Source organism: Neolamprologus multifasciatus, chromosome 19 (assembly GCF_963576455.1).
Source record: "Neolamprologus multifasciatus chromosome 19, fNeoMul1.2, whole genome shotgun sequence".
NCBI lineage: Eukaryota > Metazoa > Chordata > Actinopteri > Cichliformes > Cichlidae > Neolamprologus > Neolamprologus multifasciatus.
Window position 1 is genome coordinate 15,366,145 of NC_140457.1, and position 21,326 is coordinate 15,387,470.

General features: G+C 38.8%; 2 protein-coding genes across 5 annotated transcripts in view; one reads left to right on the forward strand and one right to left on the reverse strand.

Moving 5' to 3' along the window:
* The first annotated feature begins 436 nt into the window (after window positions 1-436).
* pacrg (PARK2 co-regulated) overlaps window positions 437-21,326 on the forward strand; it is a 159,931-nt gene continuing 139,041 nt past the window's right edge. Inside the window, exon 1 of one of the 3 annotated variants that reach the window (XM_085144046.1) lies at window positions 437-663. In XM_085144046.1, the coding sequence (XP_085000172.1) occupies window positions 592-663 (72 nt within the window). In that variant the 5' untranslated portion in view covers window positions 437-591. The remainder of the gene's footprint in view (window positions 664-21,326) is intronic. The other 2 variants (XM_085144044.1, XM_085144045.1) reach the window with 2 other exon arrangements.
* Window positions 10,575-20,066, reverse strand: LOC146496253 (uncharacterized). 2 transcript variants are annotated; one of them, XM_085144043.1, is made up of 6 exons: window positions 19,706-20,066; window positions 17,170-17,224; window positions 13,027-14,006; window positions 12,459-12,626; window positions 11,976-12,071; window positions 10,575-11,407 (listed from the first exon to the last, which is right to left on the reverse strand). In XM_085144043.1, exons 3-6 carry the CDS (start codon window positions 13,534-13,536, stop codon window positions 11,090-11,092), a joined length of 1,092 nt encoding a protein of 363 aa, XP_085000169.1. In that variant the 5' UTR covers window positions 13,537-14,006; window positions 17,170-17,224; window positions 19,706-20,066; the 3' UTR covers window positions 10,575-11,089. The 2 variants fall into 2 exon arrangements, with proteins under 2 accessions (XP_085000169.1, XP_085000168.1); XM_085144042.1 differs by lacking the exon at window positions 19,706-20,066 and having other exon boundaries at window positions 17,170-19,361.

Genomic DNA, 21,326 nt, shown 5'->3' on the forward strand with positions numbered 1-21,326 from the left:
CCTGAAGGACTTTAAAATTATCGAGCAGTATCTTTTATAAGAATGTTTCAAAAGGACTGAATTCATCCTCAACACTTCACCATGAAAAACTCTGTTTTATTAAAAAAAAAAATGTTTTCTAATCATGGAAGAAATATATCTGCATGCTCTTGAAATGAGCCATCTAATGTCCATCATGAAAAAAAAAACCCACACTAAAAATAAGTAATTTAAGAATAGCTCATTTTTATTTTATTTTTGAGTTTCCAGTAAGGTCAAGTAGCCTCGTTTCCTTTGTCGCTGTAACAGTATTATCTTAATAACATCATATATTACTAAGGGAAAAAAACCTAAAGTTATTATTGTGAATATTCAGCCCCTGGTTAACCACGACACTTTGATCTGCATATTTTCAGCGGCGCCCCATAGTTTCTATGGTAACAAGGAGGCGCACACGTCTCCGGGGCAACCGGGTCTAAGCGTCTCAGAAGTTGATAGCAACCACTACAGAACGCAACAGGCGTCAAGTTTTTAGAGCCGCGTAGAATAATTAGTAATTGAAGCAACATTACCCTTCATTAATTTGGACTTCCGCCAATAAAAGCTGTGGGAATGTCGATGAGGAGGAAGACGGAGCTAAACGCAGAGGGCTTCACCGTAAAGGCCACTTTGAAGAACGCAGTGGTGAGTGTAGTTGTTTCAGTTAGCACTAGCTATATTAGCAGTGGGGAGCGTTCGTATACACTTTCTTTTCCTGAAATAAATGACTGACATCTTGCGTGCATCCTGGAAGCCCAGGGATGGAGAATTTACGGTTTGGATTTTATAAGCAATTTTGTGAGAGAAGTGCCAAGCCCATTATGGAGGAATTTATAGAGCTGGTTACATAAAGTTAGTCACATTGAATGTCATTATCATTGTAACTTTACCTGCTACAGCTGGAGAGAACTGGCATATAGTCTAATATTCAGGAAGTAACTGAATCCAATTCACCTCATTGGCTAGTTGAATCTCCTCTCTTCGTGATTGGCTTGTACCTGTCATGTTTCTTTACATTAAATGGTAAATGGACTTGTACTTATATAACACTTTTCTGCTATAACTGAGCACCCAGAGCACTTCTTTGACACGCTGCTTTTATTCTATCCTTTTAAGCGCTATGTCTAACATAACACACCACACACACACACTCTCTCTCTCTCTCTGATGGCTGCATCCAGAGCAACTTGGGGTTCAGTATCTTGTCCGGGGATACTTCAAAATGCCGAATGGAGGAGCCAGGGTAAAACCACCAACTTTCTGATTAGTGGACAATCTGCACTACCTCCTGACAAATATTTGTCTCTGTCTGAGACAAATGCTTAAATATGACTATAGGGATCTGCTAGAAATGGTGTTAGACACATTTTAACCAATTTAAAGTTATTTATAAACACTATGGGAAAAGAAAACAAATGTTTTCAAGCTATTGATCTAATTCCAGCTGAGATCATACTGCAGTTTTAGACTACTTAAGCTGTCATTTACAATTCAAAGAGCCTCCTGTCTGCTTCTTTCTCACACACATACTGATGGACAACTAGCAGTAAGGAACCTGGCAGCGACTAACAGCAGGGAAAAGGTGACTGTCAAATTTTCAGAATTAAAGAACACAGTTGATCAAAAGAAGACCATTTTATCCATCCATGTTCTTCCACTTAGCCATTTAAGGGTTGCGGAGGGACTGGAGCCTATCTCAGCTGTCATAGGGTGAGAGGTAGGGGTACCCTCTAAACAGGTTGCCAACCTATTGCAGCCCTTAATGAATAGCCAATATGCTTTAAAATTTTGTAATCTATTAAAAAAAACACAATTTCACACAGGAAGCGTTGCTGTTAATTACAGCCAGGATAAGTATAAGAGTTGAACAGGAGCCTCACCGTTTCTAAATAAATGTCTTCAGTTATTTAGTGGATGTTATCATGATGCGTTCATGCTGTGAAATTTAAAAAAATAAATAAAGCAGCCACAGTTAACTTCAGACAATGAACACAATACTCAGATAATTTTGAAAACAGCAGACCTCAGTTATACACATTTATCCGCTTTAGGGGGTACAGATTTTCAAAATAAATACCCCCTATTGATTTATGTTTTTAATATCAAGTGCTATCTCTCTTCAGCTTTTCAGTCTACCAACATTTTTGCAGCAAGCCACAGAGTCAAGCCTGGCGGTAGCAGCAATCCTACTGCCATTTTTCCAGAAATTGCATGGTCTGTTATTTTTTGCTCTGCGGCAAAATCTCCAACCCAGAGAGTTGAGGTAGCAATAGGAAAAATCAGAATGCCTGAACAAATTCTTCAACCATTATTCTACTGTATCTGTCTTCTATGTATGTGTGTGTGTGCCTAACCCTTTTGGTCAGACAAGCCTGAGTGGGTTTCACACAAACATGGACATTTGGGAACTCTAAAATTATCCAATAACATTTATGGACTAAAATGACACTTATAAAGCCCATTCAGAAGCTATATGGCAATGATTAGATGCTATGAAACGCAGAAACCGTGTGCTAAGAAAAATGCAAATGCTGTTTTTTTATAACAGCATTTTCCTTTTATAGACTAACGGGCTTGTGGGGTGGTGGAGTTGTGTGTAGCACGTGGTTTGAGCTTAAAAGCTTATAGTTTTGTTTTTGATTGCCTTGCTACAAATAGAAAAGGAACTGCATTTATTTTTGTACTGCCTCTTGTCTTACACTGAGAAAAACAAGAAACCTCCTGAATCTTGATTTCCTTGTCGAGAAGTCCCTATTTGGGACCTCAAGTGTAGTTAAACTGTTGAAGGGCTTGACTAATTTCCAAAGAAAGACTTTCTTCTTCTCATTTACTGCAAATGAAGATGGATCAGGAACATGTAATAGGTTGTATGGCAGTGGACATTAGTCTCTATTGACTTCATGGACTATATTGATTGGTCAGTAAAACTAGTTTTTGTCTGGCCAGAAATAGATTATTATTTAAAATCCACACTAATTGTATTTGGGCTTGACTGCTGTCTTGTGCAGAACTCCATATCATTTTACTTAAATAACTTATAGTTTACTGGAGTCTTTTTAATGAGTTTTTCGAAAACTACTGTGTCTGAGGAGTAAAGTTATGCTGTGCTTTGCTATTCTGGGATGTCTCACATTGAACATTTAAATGTCTTTCCTTTTATTTTAGTGACATATACAGGGGTTTTACTGCATCACAAACAATTTCAGTGCCCGGCAAAGGAAAAAAACAGTGTATTAAAATATTTTTAAACATTTTTAACTGACTTTTCTTTATCAGTTCCCTGAAATAACAGTGAAATGCATAGACTTCTGTTAAGCAGATAAAGCAGATAGACTCATTGCTTTAACTATATGCAGAACAGTGTGCCTAATCAGATGCATAATAATGACCCAAACGTATACATATAGCCATGCATATGCACTTATGCTTGTTTAATTAAAACATGGTCAAACTTTCAAAGAATGAGGCCAGAATTAACACTTTACAGTTTTTTTTTCTACTCTTGGGTCCATATTATGTCAAAAAAGGTAGAAATCCCAAAAAGGGTGATCTTATTGGTCAAGCCTTCTGTTTATAAATGGAAGCAAATCTAAAGGAAGTTGGTAAAAGGCTGAATGTGTGTTTCACACAAAGGATAAACTGCACCAACGACCAGCACAACATAAGTAATGATTTATTTTGAATGCTGAGTGCAAAGCTACTCTAGTCCAACAATAAAAATTCAGAGCTAAAATGAGCATAATAGGTCTTCTTTAAACACAAGCAGTGGTGTCATAGTCACACATTGTCAGATTACTTAAATGTAGCTTTAATAAAAGTTGCTCCAGTTAACCCACGAAAAGTCTCCAGAGTCAAGCAAGGCTGGAAGATTAACAGGAATGATTCAGTGCTCAGGCTGCACTTTAACCAGCTTGTTAAAAGTCAGGGTCTTGGCCTACCTGCCAGACAAAAAAGATCATTAAAGGTAGGGTGTAAGTTTGTAGAAGCCAACAAGAGTAAACTATATTTTTTGAAAGCAAACAGCCAAATGATCCCACAACCTTCCCCTCCCTCCTGACCTCCTGACTTCAGGAGCTTCTGCTCTGTCATTGTAAATACAGGGTGTACCAAAAAAAGAAAAAAAAAAACCCTGTCCCTTTTCAAAGGGCTATTGTTGCCTTTACAGTCGTTCACGGTTGGCACAAAGGCAGTGGCAGCTGGTTAGAGGCAAAGCATGTCAGAGGCAACCACAATGTTTATATTTTGCTTAAATCTGACTGTTTTTCCCCCCAAACGCTCTGACAATTAGCCCTATTTCCTAGAGAACACAAAGCTCTTCTTTAGAGCTTATATCTTAAAGGGTGCATACTAAAAAACATGACAATATGCTGAATGACATGCTGAATAAGTAAAAAAATTAAAACTTTTCTTTCATCTGTAAGTTCAAAGAAGTCCTTACATTTAGATTTATTGTTGTAAAGGTGTTATGTTGACAGCTTTGAGTTGATTCATGGCCGTTTATGGTACTGTATTGGAAAGTGTGGCATTCTTGAATGAATATGAGCATCAGTTTAAAAAAATTTGTCAGAAGGTTTTTGGTTCTCAGGTCTGAGACATCTTGCCTATATGTGATGAATATTTGCAGAAGGGCCACACAGTTCAAATACTTGAACCTGAAGCCACAGCTGCCTTTTATTTTTTGTAGCCGCGGCCGCCTTGAGATGCAAAAGAGGTTGTGTTGAGCTATCATTGACTTGCTCTTCCTTTCTTGAAGGTCATAAACAAATCTGTTGTCAAGAGCTTTCATGAGGAAGGCTCCTGCAAAGCCCTTTAATATTCACCATCTCCCCAGAGGATCTGCTGTGTCTGGAACATGAATGATACGCGCACACCGGCATACCACTGGCTAAATCTTCAACAAAAACCATTACATTTTTCAGGGGCTTGCTTGTGTCTCTTGCTCCCTGTTTTTTTTTTTTTTTTTTTTTGTCCCCCGTGGTCATGGACATTTCACTCCAGAGAGGGCAGCTTTGCGGAGAGCTGTGATTTGTGGGTAACGACAAGGCCATTTCAAGCCTTGAAAGGGTATGGGGACTTGAAGCATAGGCTTATTATGCTTTAAAGTATTTGTGGTTATAGAAATTGAATCAATAGCACAGGCCCCTGAAACCCTTCCACCTTTTTTTTTCTTTTTTCCAGTGATTCATCCTCAAGCATTTAAAGAGAAACAAGATGCACTTTACATTCTGGTGGGAGGTCGTCACTGTACGCTTCATACAGAGAGGGCAACAAAGCTGTTATTTTCTGTGTCAGAGGCTTATTCTGGCTTGATGACAAAAAGAAAAACCCAAAACAAACAAAAAAAAAACCAAGAAAAAAATAACAGGTTGGAGAGAGACTGCAAACAGCTGCGCAGTGCAGAAAAATGAATGGATATGACTACACACACTTTACATGGAAAGAAATGCCCCCAAAAATGGTGTGAGTGAATGATACACATCACAAATTATGTTCAGGATCATATGGAAATATTTTTGTCATAATATTGTCATAAAAGAGAAATAAAGCATGAAAACAAGATTAAAAACAATAATTAATATAATCTTCCACCACAGTCTTTACATATATCTTTATACATATCTGGCACAGGTGTAATCAGTCCTTAACAGTTAGAGCTTAGTTTTTCGTTCAACCGTTTTAAAACACAGTTAGCATCTGGCTCGTTAGCGCTAATGCTTTGCACAGTGGAGCTGTGAACTGTATTTGGAATTATGATTCCAAACTTTGTGGCACATGTTGTTCTGAGTGGCAGAGCGTCCCGTTATCTTTGCCTCACCTTCTTCCCTGTCATAAGGAGAAGCTGCTTGAGCCCGGAGGACAGTCAATTCCTCCTCTCAGGTGTTTTTGGTTCAACTTTGAGCTCCTGTTCATCACCTATGCTGTGGCTGAATGGAATGACAGAGCAAGTATTGCAGTGAAATTTTGGAGATTCACAAAACTAAGTATCTATGTATATGCTTGGTAGAAGCAGATTTCTGTAGTCAACCTTGTTTGAGTTGTCAGAGTCAGAGATGTGGGCAACCAGTCAAAGGTGTTTAATCAGGGCATGTTATTACATCTCGCTGCATGAATACCATTCTGAAAATAAAAACATTGGTCAATAACTATTGAGCTCACAGATCTGTCTTCTGGGTTGGGTATTGATTTATCGAATACTGAAGATTAAATTAGAGTAGAATATATGACCTCTGATGATTGTCATGCCCTGAGATTGATTTATGTAGTCTGTAATTTCTTGGATTTTTGCCATCATGCATCCTGCAATGTTTCCTCTCTGTGTGTACTGCTTTTATGCTTAAACAACCTCAGCTCTGAGGTCTTTCAAGGTCACAAAGTCCTTTATCTAGAGAAATCCTCCTTTTTTCATACACTCTACATATAATAGTCTGCAATAGTCTTAGTAAATAATATGCTATACCTTTAAAGTAATGATTCTTTTATGAGCAATAAAGTTTTTTAAAAAGCACCAGTCAATTTTTGGAGGTACTTTTTTTTTTTTTTTCACATTTGCACAAAATCAAGATCTAAATCTGGAGATTTGTGTGCCAAGGGACATGCCCAAGGATGTGCAACTAGGGCAGGACAATATGGCCAAGAATATTTATCACGATATATATTTGAAAATTTGCGATAATGATATAACTGACGATGTAATTGATGTGAGACAAAATACCGTACTCCACAACTTTATTAGTGCAACACCCCCGGGCCATATCATACCACGAACGGTATGATATGGCCCAGCCCTAGGTGCAACCACTCTTTCTCAGATTAACTAATACTTAATACTTCATAAACTTAAAGAAATAACAGCGCAATAACCAGCTGCATCTTCAGTGAGTCCCTACAGTTCCGCCTAGTTTTAAAAAGTTTTAATTTTGGGCTAACATATGAAACACAAAATGATGGCATGTCTTTTGGAAACAATGTGTTGCATCCTTGCAAGTAGAAGAAGAATCAAGGGGCTCAAATCCATGTGGTCAAGTACATGAACACGACCCTCTCATGCTCTGCTGCACAGTTCACCTTAGAGGGCAAATTGATACAATCTACACTAGAGCCCAACCTCAACTTTTGTGTAACAAGGCTCTGCAGATTGCTGAGATGATAGATTTTGGAAAATCACAACTCATTTACTGTTTACTTGGTCTCTGTGGTAAAACCAAGGCCAGCAAACAGTGTCCCCAAGACTCATACAAGGCTCCCCACTATCCGCTAACTCCAATCCCCCAGTCCTGCCGTCATCCTGCCTTTTTACCCCACTAACCTCAGGGGACAGATGGGATACTCCATGCCAGCGAACGTGACCTCCATATCTTATCCTTCCCCCGCAGCATAATCATTATATACCTGAGCAGATGTCTCAGCCCCTTATACAGTCTCCCCTGCTATTCTCTTGCTCTCCCTTGTTCTCTCTTTCTTTCATTTCAGAACCTTTATTCAACCAGCCAGCACTCTGGAGATGAAAACATTTATGCAGAGAAACAATGGGCTATCAGACTATTACTTCGTATGCACTCTAAATCGTAAACTAAATCAATTAAATAATAATGACAGTAAATTAAAAAGCAACAGAGCATAGATGCATTTTGATTTAATTGTATTGTATCATAGTAATTTGCTTTAGTGGATAGTTTGGAAGGATGCTTTGTAGAGAGTGTGTCAGAGATGTGTATATGCACATCTTAGCTATTTGTTTTCGATGCTCTAGCCCCAGAGTGTCATCGTAATAAATGAATCCATCTGAACAAATTAAACAAGTGACAGCTTCGAATTGATCCTTGATTAGGGCTTTAAATGAATGTAGAATTTCAGTACAACTCGATTAAATGTAATCTCACTTTAAAAATGTAATGTAAACTTGGTTAAAATGCTGTCTCAAATTTGATTTGTCTAGAAGATTTCAAAGTTTTTCTAATAGCTTTATGTGCATTAGTTAAAGCTTGATTTAAAATGATTAAACCCGATTCACTGAAAAACACCATAGGGTGGAATAATCATAGCAAACACAATAAGACAACAATAAGAGTCTGAAATAAAAATAAGGCTATTTCAGATAAATGATAGCAGCAGTTTTTTTTTCCTTTTTGACCAAGATTGAATCCTTGAAATTTTTTATGAAGATGAATCTGCCTATTTACTACTCTCACTTGTCATCAAAATCATTCTTCCCCATCACTCTGAACACGTTTACTGACACAGAGACTCATAATGTGCCCAGCATGAGCCATAAATTGCCCATGAAGCACACTCAGGTATTTTGTGTCTGTGTTGTGTCTTGCCTATGCAAGGCAAGGCATACTGAGCAAAGTTGGATGTGCCCACCCATCTGCTTGGCCGCCACACTTGAACTGCCTCCCGGAAATGTTTTCTAAACCAGCAGTACTTGTAGGGACACACGCACTATTTTTCCGTATCCGTCTTTCCCTTCCCTCGCTCCCGTGTGTTCATCTTATCAGCACCACAAGCCTGCAGTCCATCCCAGCAAACAGCTGGGTTATTTGAGGAAGAATTGAGTCATGGTACAAAAAAGGTTAAATTGGCAACGGACTCTGGAGGCCTGCTGGCATTTCCATTACTATCGATCAACCACGGAGCCTAAAGGTCTTAAGCGCACAAAACATTGGCTGACTTGGACATCTTACAGTTTTCCTCATAACTTCGTATGTTGTTCTTTGCATGAAATACTGCATAGAAATCACAATACATTTTAAGCATTATATAAAGATATGTTTTTTTTAAATCCATGAAATGCCGCTAATTTAAAGTCACCTTAAAAGAGAAAATAAGTTTGTTTCTGCAATGCCATTTTGAAACTTTGCTTTGATCCTGGATTTGAGATCACATTGAAGATCTACATTTCTGCTCAGGGTAAATTTGGCAGAACTTACAAAAAGCAGTTTCTCTGATTCACGTTCTCTCGCCAGGTATCAACAAATAGATTAGGTTATAATTGATAGCATGGCGTCTGAAGTGCACGTCTGCTGAAATGTCTGTGACCTTTTCCGCGATTGAGGAAAAACACAGTCAGTAAACTTCAGTCAGATATGTGGAAGTATTTCCACAACATTCTATCATGACCTTACAGGAAGTGCTCAGCTGATTATATCTATTATGTTTGCCTTCCTCTGAGCTTGGTTTACAATTATACTGGCCTCTGTGTTTGTTATGTTCTCCTTCATGCCCTTGTAGCTTGAATTCTAATTAGATAGCGTTTAATAGCGAATGTTTATTGCTCCTTGCAGGGCCTCTATTTTCGGCTCAAGAGTTAATTAGCCCTATGTCATGTGATAACCATCACTGAGGGCATCTAGACCTACGCCATTTCTATGAGCAGTGTCCTTGTATAAAAACAGCCATTTTTTTTTCTTTTTGTTTGTTAGGTACAAAATTGCTAGAAATGATCAGGAATTACCATAAAATGTGTTTTCTTAACATATCTTGCTTAATATGTTGCCAGTGAAGTCTGTTCTAAGCTGTAAGACAGGGTATTTTACAGCTTTCACATTGATTTTCTACCAAATGATTGTGAGTGGAAGTTGCTGGAAATCACTGTAAAATTGATTAATAAAACCCCAATCAAACAGGCCTAGAAATCAGTCAGTGACCCAGTGATAACCACTGGTCGCTAGGGCGAAGTGTTTTAGAACCAGAAGAACCAGTTCTGTTTACATGGTACATGCTCAGCTTAGGTAGCATTATTAGAAGACATAGGCATGGCACGGGTGTGGTCTCTGGCTCTGCGGCAGTGGAGGGGTGGTACAGTAGGCTCATGAGGCTGTGCCGGGAAGACGGTGGGGACAGGTGAGAGGGATTAGAACTAATGAACTCTGCCCCTTTTTAGTGCCTGGACTCAGGAAGGAGCAGTGTGTGGTGTTTAAAGGAACTGGAAAGGTGGTTACTTGTGCTTCCTAGGATAAACTAAAGTGTTTTTAGAAGTCCTTGTCCCTTAACAATCATCTTTAAGACCTTGCTCACACTTAATTGTGGAAAATTCATTTAAAACATTATTTAATAACTGTTTTAGCCATCCCCAAAACGTATATATAAAATCTGATAAAAACAATTTTGCAGACTTTACCATAAAATAAAATCCCCTTTCCTTATAGTTATAACTCAGTCTTTGTTGTTTGCATAGTATACTGTAAAACCTAATAAGTTCACAGAACTCAAAAATTGTTGTGTAACAGATTACACAACAATTTTTGAGTGATGTTTTTAAAAGTTTTAAGTTTAACTAAAATAAAAATTATATTTGCAGTTGCCTTAAATTATCTCAATGTTAACTCATAAATGTTGATATTCCTCAACTTATAAATAGGGAGTAATAAACTCAAAATGTTCAATATTTTTCAACTTAATTAAGGTGTGAAATACACTCAAAATATTTTACATATTGCAACTCATACGATGTGGGAAATAAACTCAAACTTTTTCATATTTTCTAACTTATAATATGGGAAATAACACTTAAAATCTTCAATATTTTTTAAAATACTGTGGGGAAATACACTTACATACTTATTATAATCAGCTAAAAGTGTTAGAAAACATGAAAGTAACAACACTAACAATTTAACAACTTTTTATTAAACACAATGTGCTTTTAAAAAGGCACAAACAACAGAGCTCACTCATAAAAAAGTGCTTCACAAATAAAACAAGAGAAAAAGACTCCAAGGGTCTCCATCTCAATTCTAAAATTCAATAACATTTTCAGTATTAACAGCAATTGCAGCTATTAGAACATTGAGGCATTTAACACTTACTGTACCTTGACAGCTGCAGCTCACTTTCTTTTTTAAAAATACATAAAAAAACAGTACTGGTTTCCACTGCTGTACTTATAGGGAACAAACATCAAGGCAGTGCATTTATGTATTAGGCAACAGAACATTAAACATGAATAGTGCATGAACTGAACAGTCATTCATCTTAAATGTGAGGTAGAAAAGCCAAATGATTAGGAAAAAAACAAACAAAAAAAAGCTTCCTCAATACTCAGCTCAACAAGTAGTCCATTCTGAGTGATTCACTCATTGAACAAATCATTCTTCAGCGTCAGTAGACGCCCTTTCAGTGGTTTGTTGTCCTCAAGGCACATCACAACCTTCTGGATAAATGTGAATGTAAGCTCAAGTTTCTTTGGGTATTGTAGGTCTAGTGCATAGATGTACCCAAAGAGCAGGAGAAATGACTCAGCCAGATTTGTGGGACCATTCACAAGTATTTCATCCTCAACGACAGTGCAGATGCTTTCGGGACTGAAGAGGGCCGAATCAGTAGTGTCATCCGTGACAATTGTCAGCAGAGCCACAGGAGTGTCAGTGAGGTCTGGACCATCTGCTGACTGCAAAACAAAAATAATACAAGAATGAGTTCAGCCCCACAAGGACACAAATCATGCTGTTGATTAGAGGTGTGAATCTTCATAAGTCGCACGTTTCTTTTAGGATTATAATGTCAACGATTTAATTTGATATGGCGATACATCATGATGCATTACAATAATCTTAATTTGGGCTTGGTTTCAAAACATATGTTTAAATAAATGTTTTCAATAATAAATATATGCCAAAATATTTGTTTTTGTTATTTACCAAACATTTCTCTGACCACAACATGGCACCTCCAAAAAAATAGAACACTTGAATTTTAAAAGGGAGATAGTTTTTATCTGTGGATTTGTTTTTGTTTAATAATCTTTCAACTATTTTCATGTTTTGTGGTTTATGCGTAATAATCTTCTTGCAATCTTATTCAACAATAGTTGATATATGGGAGAAAACAAGTCAGATGAGGACTGTGTTGAACCTCCTTCCTGATATACACCCTGGTTCTCCTTGAGTTCTGAGCGATGTCATATGTTCGACTGAACAGCTAGGCAAAGGGGTTGATGCTGAGGCCAGTACACTTACATCACAAGTCCTGAATAACGTGGAAGCATCTTCACGCAGGTACACAGGAAGTGCACGAAGGACGAGGGCCCGTCTTGTATTTACATCATGCTGTCCCTAGATGAACATACAATATCTATTAGAATAGTATTTACACAAATGCAGAGTAAAAACAAAGTGTTGGATAGCCATGTTCTGATTGTCATTGTTATAGATCATGGGTGTCCAAACTTTTTGTGTAACGGGCTAAACTTGTCAATCTAGAAGGGTAACCCTACCCTACCCTAGCCATAGATGGTAAATTCAGTATTTTGGATTTTTTTTCTGATATTTTGATAGGATAGATTTTGTCAAGATGTCCTTCTCCTAAAATGACAACCTTGTATCCATGGCATAATCACTTAATCTCGGGGCACAGTTGAAGCAATGACACTATGGTTTCTTACAGCTGTGTACAAACCATCTGTTAATGTAATTCTGAATCATGTGAAATCAAAAATTTACCTGAATGTCATAAATTCTCATGAGCTTTGCTAGCTCCTCTGCAATCTTGCCAGTCTTGATGGCCTTGTCTCGGAACAAAGTGATGAGTCTAGGCATGTGTCTGTCCAGCTCCTTGTAGAATTGAGTGCGCAGGTTAACATTGTTGATTCGGTGGAACTCTGCCACCACCTGTACATGATCAGAAATACACAGAAATGAACAAAGATGAATTAGGAACAGAATTGTGAATGTATTTTAAAAAGTTCTCAGGTTAGCAAAACCAGAGAAATTCTAATCAGAACCAAGGCCAAAATAGAAAGTTATTCGTCATTCTTTGTAATGTTATCTAAAGGAAATTTAAATAAATAAACTTCTAGAGACTTTGTTTACTGTGAATGGGGGGGGGAAAAAAAAAACGTCACAGAGTGATGTGTTGTCATTTTATATCTGCCATTTTCTTTTTGGTAAATTGTTTGAAAATCTAGACTTTTAAAAACTGGGAGAACAGTAAAGAGACAGACAGACATATATATATACACACACATATACACACACACACACACATATATATATATATATATTTTTTTACCTGTGACTCCATAAGTAGGGCTGGCCATCTGTCCACGACGTCTCTCACTCGTGGAGCTACAACAGCTTCAACAATTTCTTGGCGACGTAGGGCATAGGTTGTGTCCATGAGCTTGCCTATGACTAAGTAGTTTCTCTCAGTCTTTTCGACTTCATGCATGATCTGTTCTCTCATTTTTTCCAGAGAGGCTGGGGTTTGATCCTTCGGTAGGTTGGTGATGTAGTTGACCTCAGCTTTTCGAGCTTTCTTTATGTTTTGATGGGGGTGATCATTGTTGGGGTTGTTTCGGCTCCGCCTCCCTGTGTTGATGGCTACTTCTGCAACCCCAGCTTTGGCCAGATTGTTACGGTAAGATGCAAGCTTGTACCCCATGTGGCGTTTCCATCCCAACGCCCCATCTTCACCAGCTGTCATTCTGAGACATGGATGAGCTCTAATCAAAGCTTGAGCAGCCATTGCCAATTCCTTGTCATGTGCGTATGCTTTAAAACTGTGGATTGTTTCTGCCATTTTTTTTAAGGATTTCACTCTTCTGTGATCTCTTTAACTTCAGCAATTTTCCTGATTCTTCATAAACTCGATTTCCTTCTTCTAGTATATGATCCATTTCATAACCAAAACTAGGAACAACAAATTCATCAGGCCAACTCTTCTGGCGCTGTATCGCAGGTACATGTGGGAGTATGTCTGTGTCAGAAGATGCAGTAGAGAAGGTGTCGCTTTCAGGTCTGACAACTCTTAATGTGCCCTTCTCTGGTAACTCCTGGATGTCCACAAGGAGACAAAGATCACCATCAAAGTCCGGATCCTCATAGTGAAGGCTAAAGTCCCCATCCAGTCTTGGCTTGAACCTCTCTTGAATGATTTCTTTCAGCTCCTCCACTGACTTTGGTCGCTCAAGTAGAGTAAGTTTCAGGGCAGTGTCTCGTTCAACATACACACGCAGCACATGCTTCTGGGCAGCAGCCATCTTTTGGTTCCTAGGGGGGGAAAAAAGAAAGGAAAAAAAAAACATTAATTTTTATGGAGAGTAAAGGTGATACAAACAATGTACACAAGTCCATAGCCTCACTTGAACGATGAAGTATGGAAGGACACCTGCTGGAGTGAGGCAGTTTATTAATGGACCCACTGCCCAGCACAGCTCCAAGAAAATGTTGAAGTCAGCTGTTAACCTGCTTCAACAAATCTTCAATGTAATAATATGAAACGTTTTGGTGTCAAGAGCAATCTTCCATCTACGTTGTAAGCACAGAGAGGTGTTTTGTCATTTAGCTCTGATGGGGTGTGAACAGCCAGATTATTTGGGAAAAGTTCGTAAGATCTCAGGTGTTCAATGTAGTGCGATATGTGCCTTTGGCAAAGAAAGACAACACTACTATTAACCAGGAGAACCTGTTCAATTCTACAGAACTTAGGCAGTCCTCCCTCTTGTCCAACAGACAAAAACATTCCTACATTATAATCAGTTCCATCAATGCAGATCTTTGATGTGCTGTAAATAACATTGCTTGCTGTTATTTGTTTAACATATGTCTTTGCAACATCTGGAAGCATTGATACCAGTACAGAGGAGACATTTGATGCTTGCTGGTGAGGTCTGAAGAATCCTGAGGCACTGAGATGAAATGCTACCATGTACTGATGCCTGTCGGCGAGTGTTTAACACATTTTTAAAGTTTTGTGTATCGTGTACAACTGTCTTGAAAAAACTGTGTTTTCCCTCAAACCTCATTGTCCACAAGTGTACAAGGGGCCCAAAAAGACGTATAAGGTCAGGATAGTGTTCAATGTAGTGATGCTTAGGACGGAGTTTGAAATCTGGAAAGGCTTCTTTCAGCATCTGTCTATGATCTTGGATCTTCGACTGTAAATACTGGATGGACTCCTCTGTGAATTCTGAGGACAGTGATAACTCTACTACCTCTTTTAAGTCCATTAGCACAGTCCATATCCCATCCTCTTCAGGAACAGCATTTCCAATAATCAAAGGGAGCAGTCTAAGCAATGTGGCATTTTCATGGCCATTACCACCAATGCTTTTCTTTAAAGCAAAGCTCTGTGGTATTTTATGAGGTTTCTCAAGCTTGTCTGTTCCTTGGTAGGGAAATGACAGAATTCTGTCATTCAAATATTCAAGGGTGAAGTATTTGCGACGGATCATCTCTCCAATACACAGGGCGAGCTCTGTGGGCACAATGCCCTCCAAAAGATCATGGAGGGCATCAGGTGGAAAGCCAGTGACAGTATGAAAATGCTCCAGTTGCTGTCTCAGGACACAATCTGCCTGAACACCATTTTGACTCCGACTGACCCCATGCATTACGGCATGCACATCACTATTATGGCTGTCTTTTGTCCTAAGACTGAACTCGCCGCTTGCAACTTCATGAGTCTGAAGTTTAACTTGTGTTGCTGTGCAGAACCTGCAAAAGTGTTCTGCTCTAAAAGACTTTGAAAAGCCTGCCAACTCATGGGCTGCAAGATTGTCACACACCACACACATGACTGTTCCTTGGACTACCTTACCAATAGACTCAATGAATATCCCATCTTGTTCAAGGGTACGGAGGTCTCTCAACAAAGGACCAAGTGCTTTTTCATACCCAAGTGTCTGGATGTCAGCCACTTTACATAAAGCAGCAAGCTGAATCACATGCAAGGCTGATCAGTATTTACTGGGAAGATCAGCAAGCATCCAGTATACTGAACAGATTTTGTGTATTTTGCGCGATGTGCCGAGTGGATTGGCTATCTCCAAATCATCAATGTACAAAATTAGTGTTATTTTGAACTCATCTGAAGACAAGAATGTGTTCTCTTTGAAGTACAAACCATCTTGGTGGCTTACATAGACACCGTTTTGTGCTACCTTTGTTTCTTTAATTTTATCAAGAATATCTGTATGACTGAAGATTTTTTGTATCATTTTGAGAATGGGAACATGTACTGCTGTGTGTCCTGGCTGTAGGAGATACTGTACAGGCTTTACCACAGGGTAATTATTTTCGATGAAGGTTTTCCTTCTCTTGGTTGAGGATAACTGCTTCCCCTTAGCTGTGGCACTGACAATAACATTGCAGTCCATAACAGTACTGACAACCTCATTTAGAATTGCTTCACTGACAGTGATATCATGACTCTCTAAGACCTCTCTGATGTCATGTTTGAGTATCGGTTGGGACAAGAAAAATATCTGAGTCAAATGTTCCACTATTTCCTGAGATGCCATGTCTGACACATGAAGAATAGATTGCATCTTTAGAAATAACGATGCCAAGTTATGGTTCAGCTGGGCCTTTAACATGTCTGGGTCACACTGACTGTTTATCTCATCGAGATCAAATGTGTCTGCAGACCCTGGACTGTGAGTTTCAGCAGGTTCCCGAAGACTTTCTGCTGCAACTAGCTCTGAGGCGCTATCGTTGTATGCCAATACAACACATTCACCAAAGCCTGAATCACCACTATGTTTTCTACTTTTGTGTGCATTAAATGCTGAGTAACTATTTGTTCTGTAATTACAGTTTTTGAATGGGCATGGTACCATTTCATGACTTCGTAAATGACTTCTCAAATGACCAAACAGAATTCCCTCAGAAAAGGGCTGTGTGAAGTTACACAAAGGACATATAAAACAACCACATGCTCCTTCAGTTGCATCAACTCTATGTGAATCATTATGTGATCTTGACAGATGAGCTTTCATTGCCTCGAATGATGGAAAAGTACAAATGCAACTGTCATAGAGACATGGCAGGGGGGACACTCGTGAATATTGGGTATGCAATACAGTGTAGTGCCAAAATAATTGTCCCCGAGTATTTGAAGTTGCAGAACACAACTTGCATTTCCACTCCATTGGGCCAACTTCACCCCTGCAATTAAAGTCAAAACCATTTCAGCCCTGTTTGCACTTTTGGCTTTTCAAAATGCACTGTTTACACGCATTGTACTTAAAATGCGTGTAAATTTTTAAATTAGGTGGAACATAATTATGCCAACAAGTTCACACAGTAATTTAATTTTGTCTGTTCTGTTGCAAAAAAAAAATCTAAAAATTTTGAATAATTCAGGGCAAAATTCTCTTGTTTCTTTGTATTTATTTTTTATTTAAATTAGGACACAAATTATAAAACTCACCCACTGACAACTGGTGAAATGTTGACTCTCTGTAGCGCTCTTTGCAGTCTGATATCTGTAAACAATATGTGCACAAAGACGACTTATTAATGTTCAAAAACATTTTTTGCACAGCACACACACGTAGTCAGCTGATCTCATCTGATGCAGATCTGCTCCTTGATCAAGTGACATTTGTCCAGATTTTTGGCACCAGTGAAGTCGAATCAGCACCGCAGCTGGATGGCCGGATTTACATACCCAGCGCAGCTGATACTCACCACAATAATTTACTAAGATTATATGCACTCCTGTTATTAAGTCCAGTTCAGTCTGTTAATGTTAACCGTTTCAAACTAATGTTAATAGGTGTGTTGCTAAGCTTAATAACTTAAATAACAAACTTGAAATTTACCCGTCCTATTTTCCCCTTTATTGTTTTTTCTCTGTGCTTTGTGCTTTGTGTTTGCGCGTGCGCAGTGTGAGAAACTGCGGCGACACCCTCACGATGGTCGCGAGGATTTCAAACAGGTTTGAAATCCTCATTACAGGTTCGGGAGTATTTGTGATCCGCACAGTCTGCATCAATGATTCTTTCTTAGCCTGGGAGCAGAACGCGGCTCTTTATTTTCATTTCATTTCAATTTATCTAGCAAAGATCGATAGGGTCTGGCTTAAAGGTGTCAAGGAGGCGCCTCAGTCTGGCTGGTTGAGCCTTGTCAAATTAGCGCGAACAATTGACTATGTGCACGTTAGCATATGCTACTTCCGGTGCGGACACTCCTGTGGGGAGCTTTGTTTCCGGTGTCCTATTCGCGCCTGGTTTACGGTCCAAAACAAGTTAAGCAAGTGAATGAATCAAGCGGCGATTTACACTTCTATAGATGTCTTGGGCATTTACCCAATAGATCTGTAAATAATGTTCATCAACTTGTCGATATTTTTCCCCCGTGCCTCAGGGCAAAAGAGAAAATGGATTCAAATGTTATATTTCTCAGCTGTCCCTCGTTTATCGCGGGTGTTATGTTCTAAAAATAACCAGTGATAGGTGAAATCAAGTAGCCAATTTTATTTTTTGACGGTGCAAAACGTGTCGTGGACATTGTGGACATACAGCACTGCACTTCAGAGTCACACTGCTAGCGATCGATGCAGAGATTCTGTATTGTACAGGAGAGACGTAACGGAGGAGATCGTCTGCAGCGATCAGGACGCAGGACAATGTGATGTAAAAAAATAAGCATGCAAACTTGCACAAAAAAAATCTCACAGCCAGGTGAAAGGTGAACCGCGTTATTAGCGAGGGACCGCTGTAATTTTTAAGGTAAGTCACAACATACCCTTCGTAAATACTAATGTGTAGAAACCCTTACCAGCAATCATTCATTTTTTGTGTGGCTTTTTTTCACGGTTTGTTAACATGCTGTGTAGGTGTGTACTTGACTAGCTGATATCGACATAATGGGGAAACACCTGGTTTGACTATTCTTCACCTGTAGTGTGAATGCTGAACATTTGCCTGTTTAAATCATAAGACCAGTCACTATACAGAGATACTTCTGAATGTGGACGATGTGTCTTCTGCATGGGGTGATGCAGTTCTGCTTGTGTTGAGTGATGTAAACAACTGATCGATCTAAACTCTTTAAACGTCAAAATTGATCATTAGATTTTTTATGACACAACAGTGGTGAGTGTTCCCACCTTCTGCTCTTTGTAACTTAACGCGATCTTTCCGTTTTCGAGTTTTGGACATGATTTTGGAGTATATCTTTGCAGTAGCGATTGACCGCAAAGTAAAGCTACCGGAAATGTACAACCCCACATCCGGTCTCAAACCAGGAAGTTAGCATTTTCTCGTGCACAGGGTCAATTTAGTTGAACTTCGTTCGTAGCACCGAGTTCGACCAGTGTGTAATGTTAGGCTGAATCAGGCGATGCATTTTTCCGCAAGCCTTGACTTGTAGAGCTCGCTTAGTGGAATACCCCTCTAAACTGTTAAAAGGATTTCGAGATTATCTCACAACCACACATTTGAGACTACGAAAAAATACAAACATGTACCTAATTACCATCATGCTAACACACTCATGTTGTTTATTATTGTTCGCTTCATGCTAGCACACACACATAGCTCAACAGCGTAAACTACTGACTGTGTAACAGGGACACTTATTGAAATAAGTATACTCACAATATGCACGTGCATTACCGGCGAATATGACAACCGGTAGAAACGGACAGTAGAAAGTTTTAGTAGAAAGTTCAAACGCATGGAGCTACAACTGCCACCGTCAACTTCCCGGGCAAGAATACAATGCATTATGGGAAATGTTGCCCCCCACGGGAAACCGCCAAAACGTTACACCGTACTAATTTGAAATAACATTACGTATTTGTCACATTCGAAAACTTCTAAAATTACAATTACTTGGATTCGAATTTATTTATAACAAACATTCACTGTGCAAAAAGTACGACTATATTTCCAGTAAAAAATAAAAAAGAATGTTTATCGAAATTAAATTTAAACAAAACAAAAACACGTTAGACTTACCAAATTTAGGGCAGTTGATGAAAAAAAATAAGGTGGTGGTCGTGGTGGGTTGAAGTTGCGGACTCTTAATCCACACGGGCTGGCCAAATCTTCTCCGCATCAAGGTAAATTCAAGATGGCTGACTCAGCTTTCCCGAGGGAGCGACAAGACTCCACCCACCAAAACGTCACTAATATATGCTTCTTAAACTTTTTGAGCGTTCCAAACAAATTAGCTAAAAAATATTGAGCCCTATTCAATTAAAGTTGCATAAAAGCCAACAGAGCTCAATACTTTATAGTTTGCTCAACTACAAAACGACATTTGAGTGTTATGAGCTTATTAGTTATGAGCTAGAACAACTGTTAGGGATTACAGTGTACCATGTCCCTGGCCCATTTTGGCAGGTTTTCGCTGAGTCTACCACATGTTTGTTGTGCTTCAGGAACAATAAACAATAACAGTTTTCACTCCAGATATCCTTCCTGAGCCAGCCTTCCCATTTATCAAGGCCTGGGACCAGCACTAGGGTTTTTTTTCCAAGTATCAAACCAAGGATCTTCCACATGTGAAGCAAATGGATAAACCGCAGTAAGTAGCCACTTCCAGAACCTTTCATGCTACTGCCTAAAGTTGCAAGGTTGCTTGATTACATAAGCAAGTCAGATTTACAGGTTTGTCTGAGGGAAAATCAGTGATTTGAATTCTGTTTTGCAATGAGTAGGCTTGTGTGTGGTGGTTCAGAGTGAAGGTGGCTGACTGTGAAACTTTAACATATCGTGTAATGCTAGCTTTTGCTCACGTAATGTGTTTTTCTGTTTGAGTTGCTGTTTGGTTTATGCAATAAACCTTCTTGATTGGGCTTATACTGTGCTTTGAGCAGCTTTCAAAATGTTTACCTCATGATAGACATCTGAAAATGACTGACAGTAAGGAAGCAAGAAATAAATCCCTTTAAATAAACCTTTTAAATCGCAGTGCTCTGTTCACTTTCTTCTTTTTGCTACATTCCTTTGCACAAAGCCATCCAAAATGTTATACTGACAGTATTTCAGAAGCTGCACCCTCTCTCCGGCATTAGTGTGTTATCTTTAAGTCCGGTGTCCTCTTTTGGATAAGGTTGTATTGTCGTACCGCAGTCCCTGCTCACTCCTTTAAGTCCTTCATCTTTGGTGTCATGAGGAATGGCATGGTCAGAGCATTTCCAGGCATATACCGGTGCTACTCATAAACCATAATAATCTATTTCATGTGACTTATATGACCTAAATACCAGTCCTTAAAATCAATTAGAAATGCTCCAAATAGTTAATTTCCATTCAGCAGGATTTGAGTGGTGTACATTGTGTGCCCATTAAACTACTATTAGTTTCAGTCTGTGACCACTTTTTTTAAATCCAGCTTGTCTGCATTTTTCCATCTTTTTCCAAGCATGTGCTTTGGCTCATTACCAGTTAAGAACTCTTTCATAGCTGAAAACAGTATTCATAATTTTACCTCAACATTAAGTCATACTGTTATGTGGGTGTGCATTTAGAATATACCTGCTAGTGACAGGGACAAACTTTAATATAAATGAGGATGCGATCAAGTGTGGTACACTGATGAGATATTAGATGACATACACACATCCTCCATCAT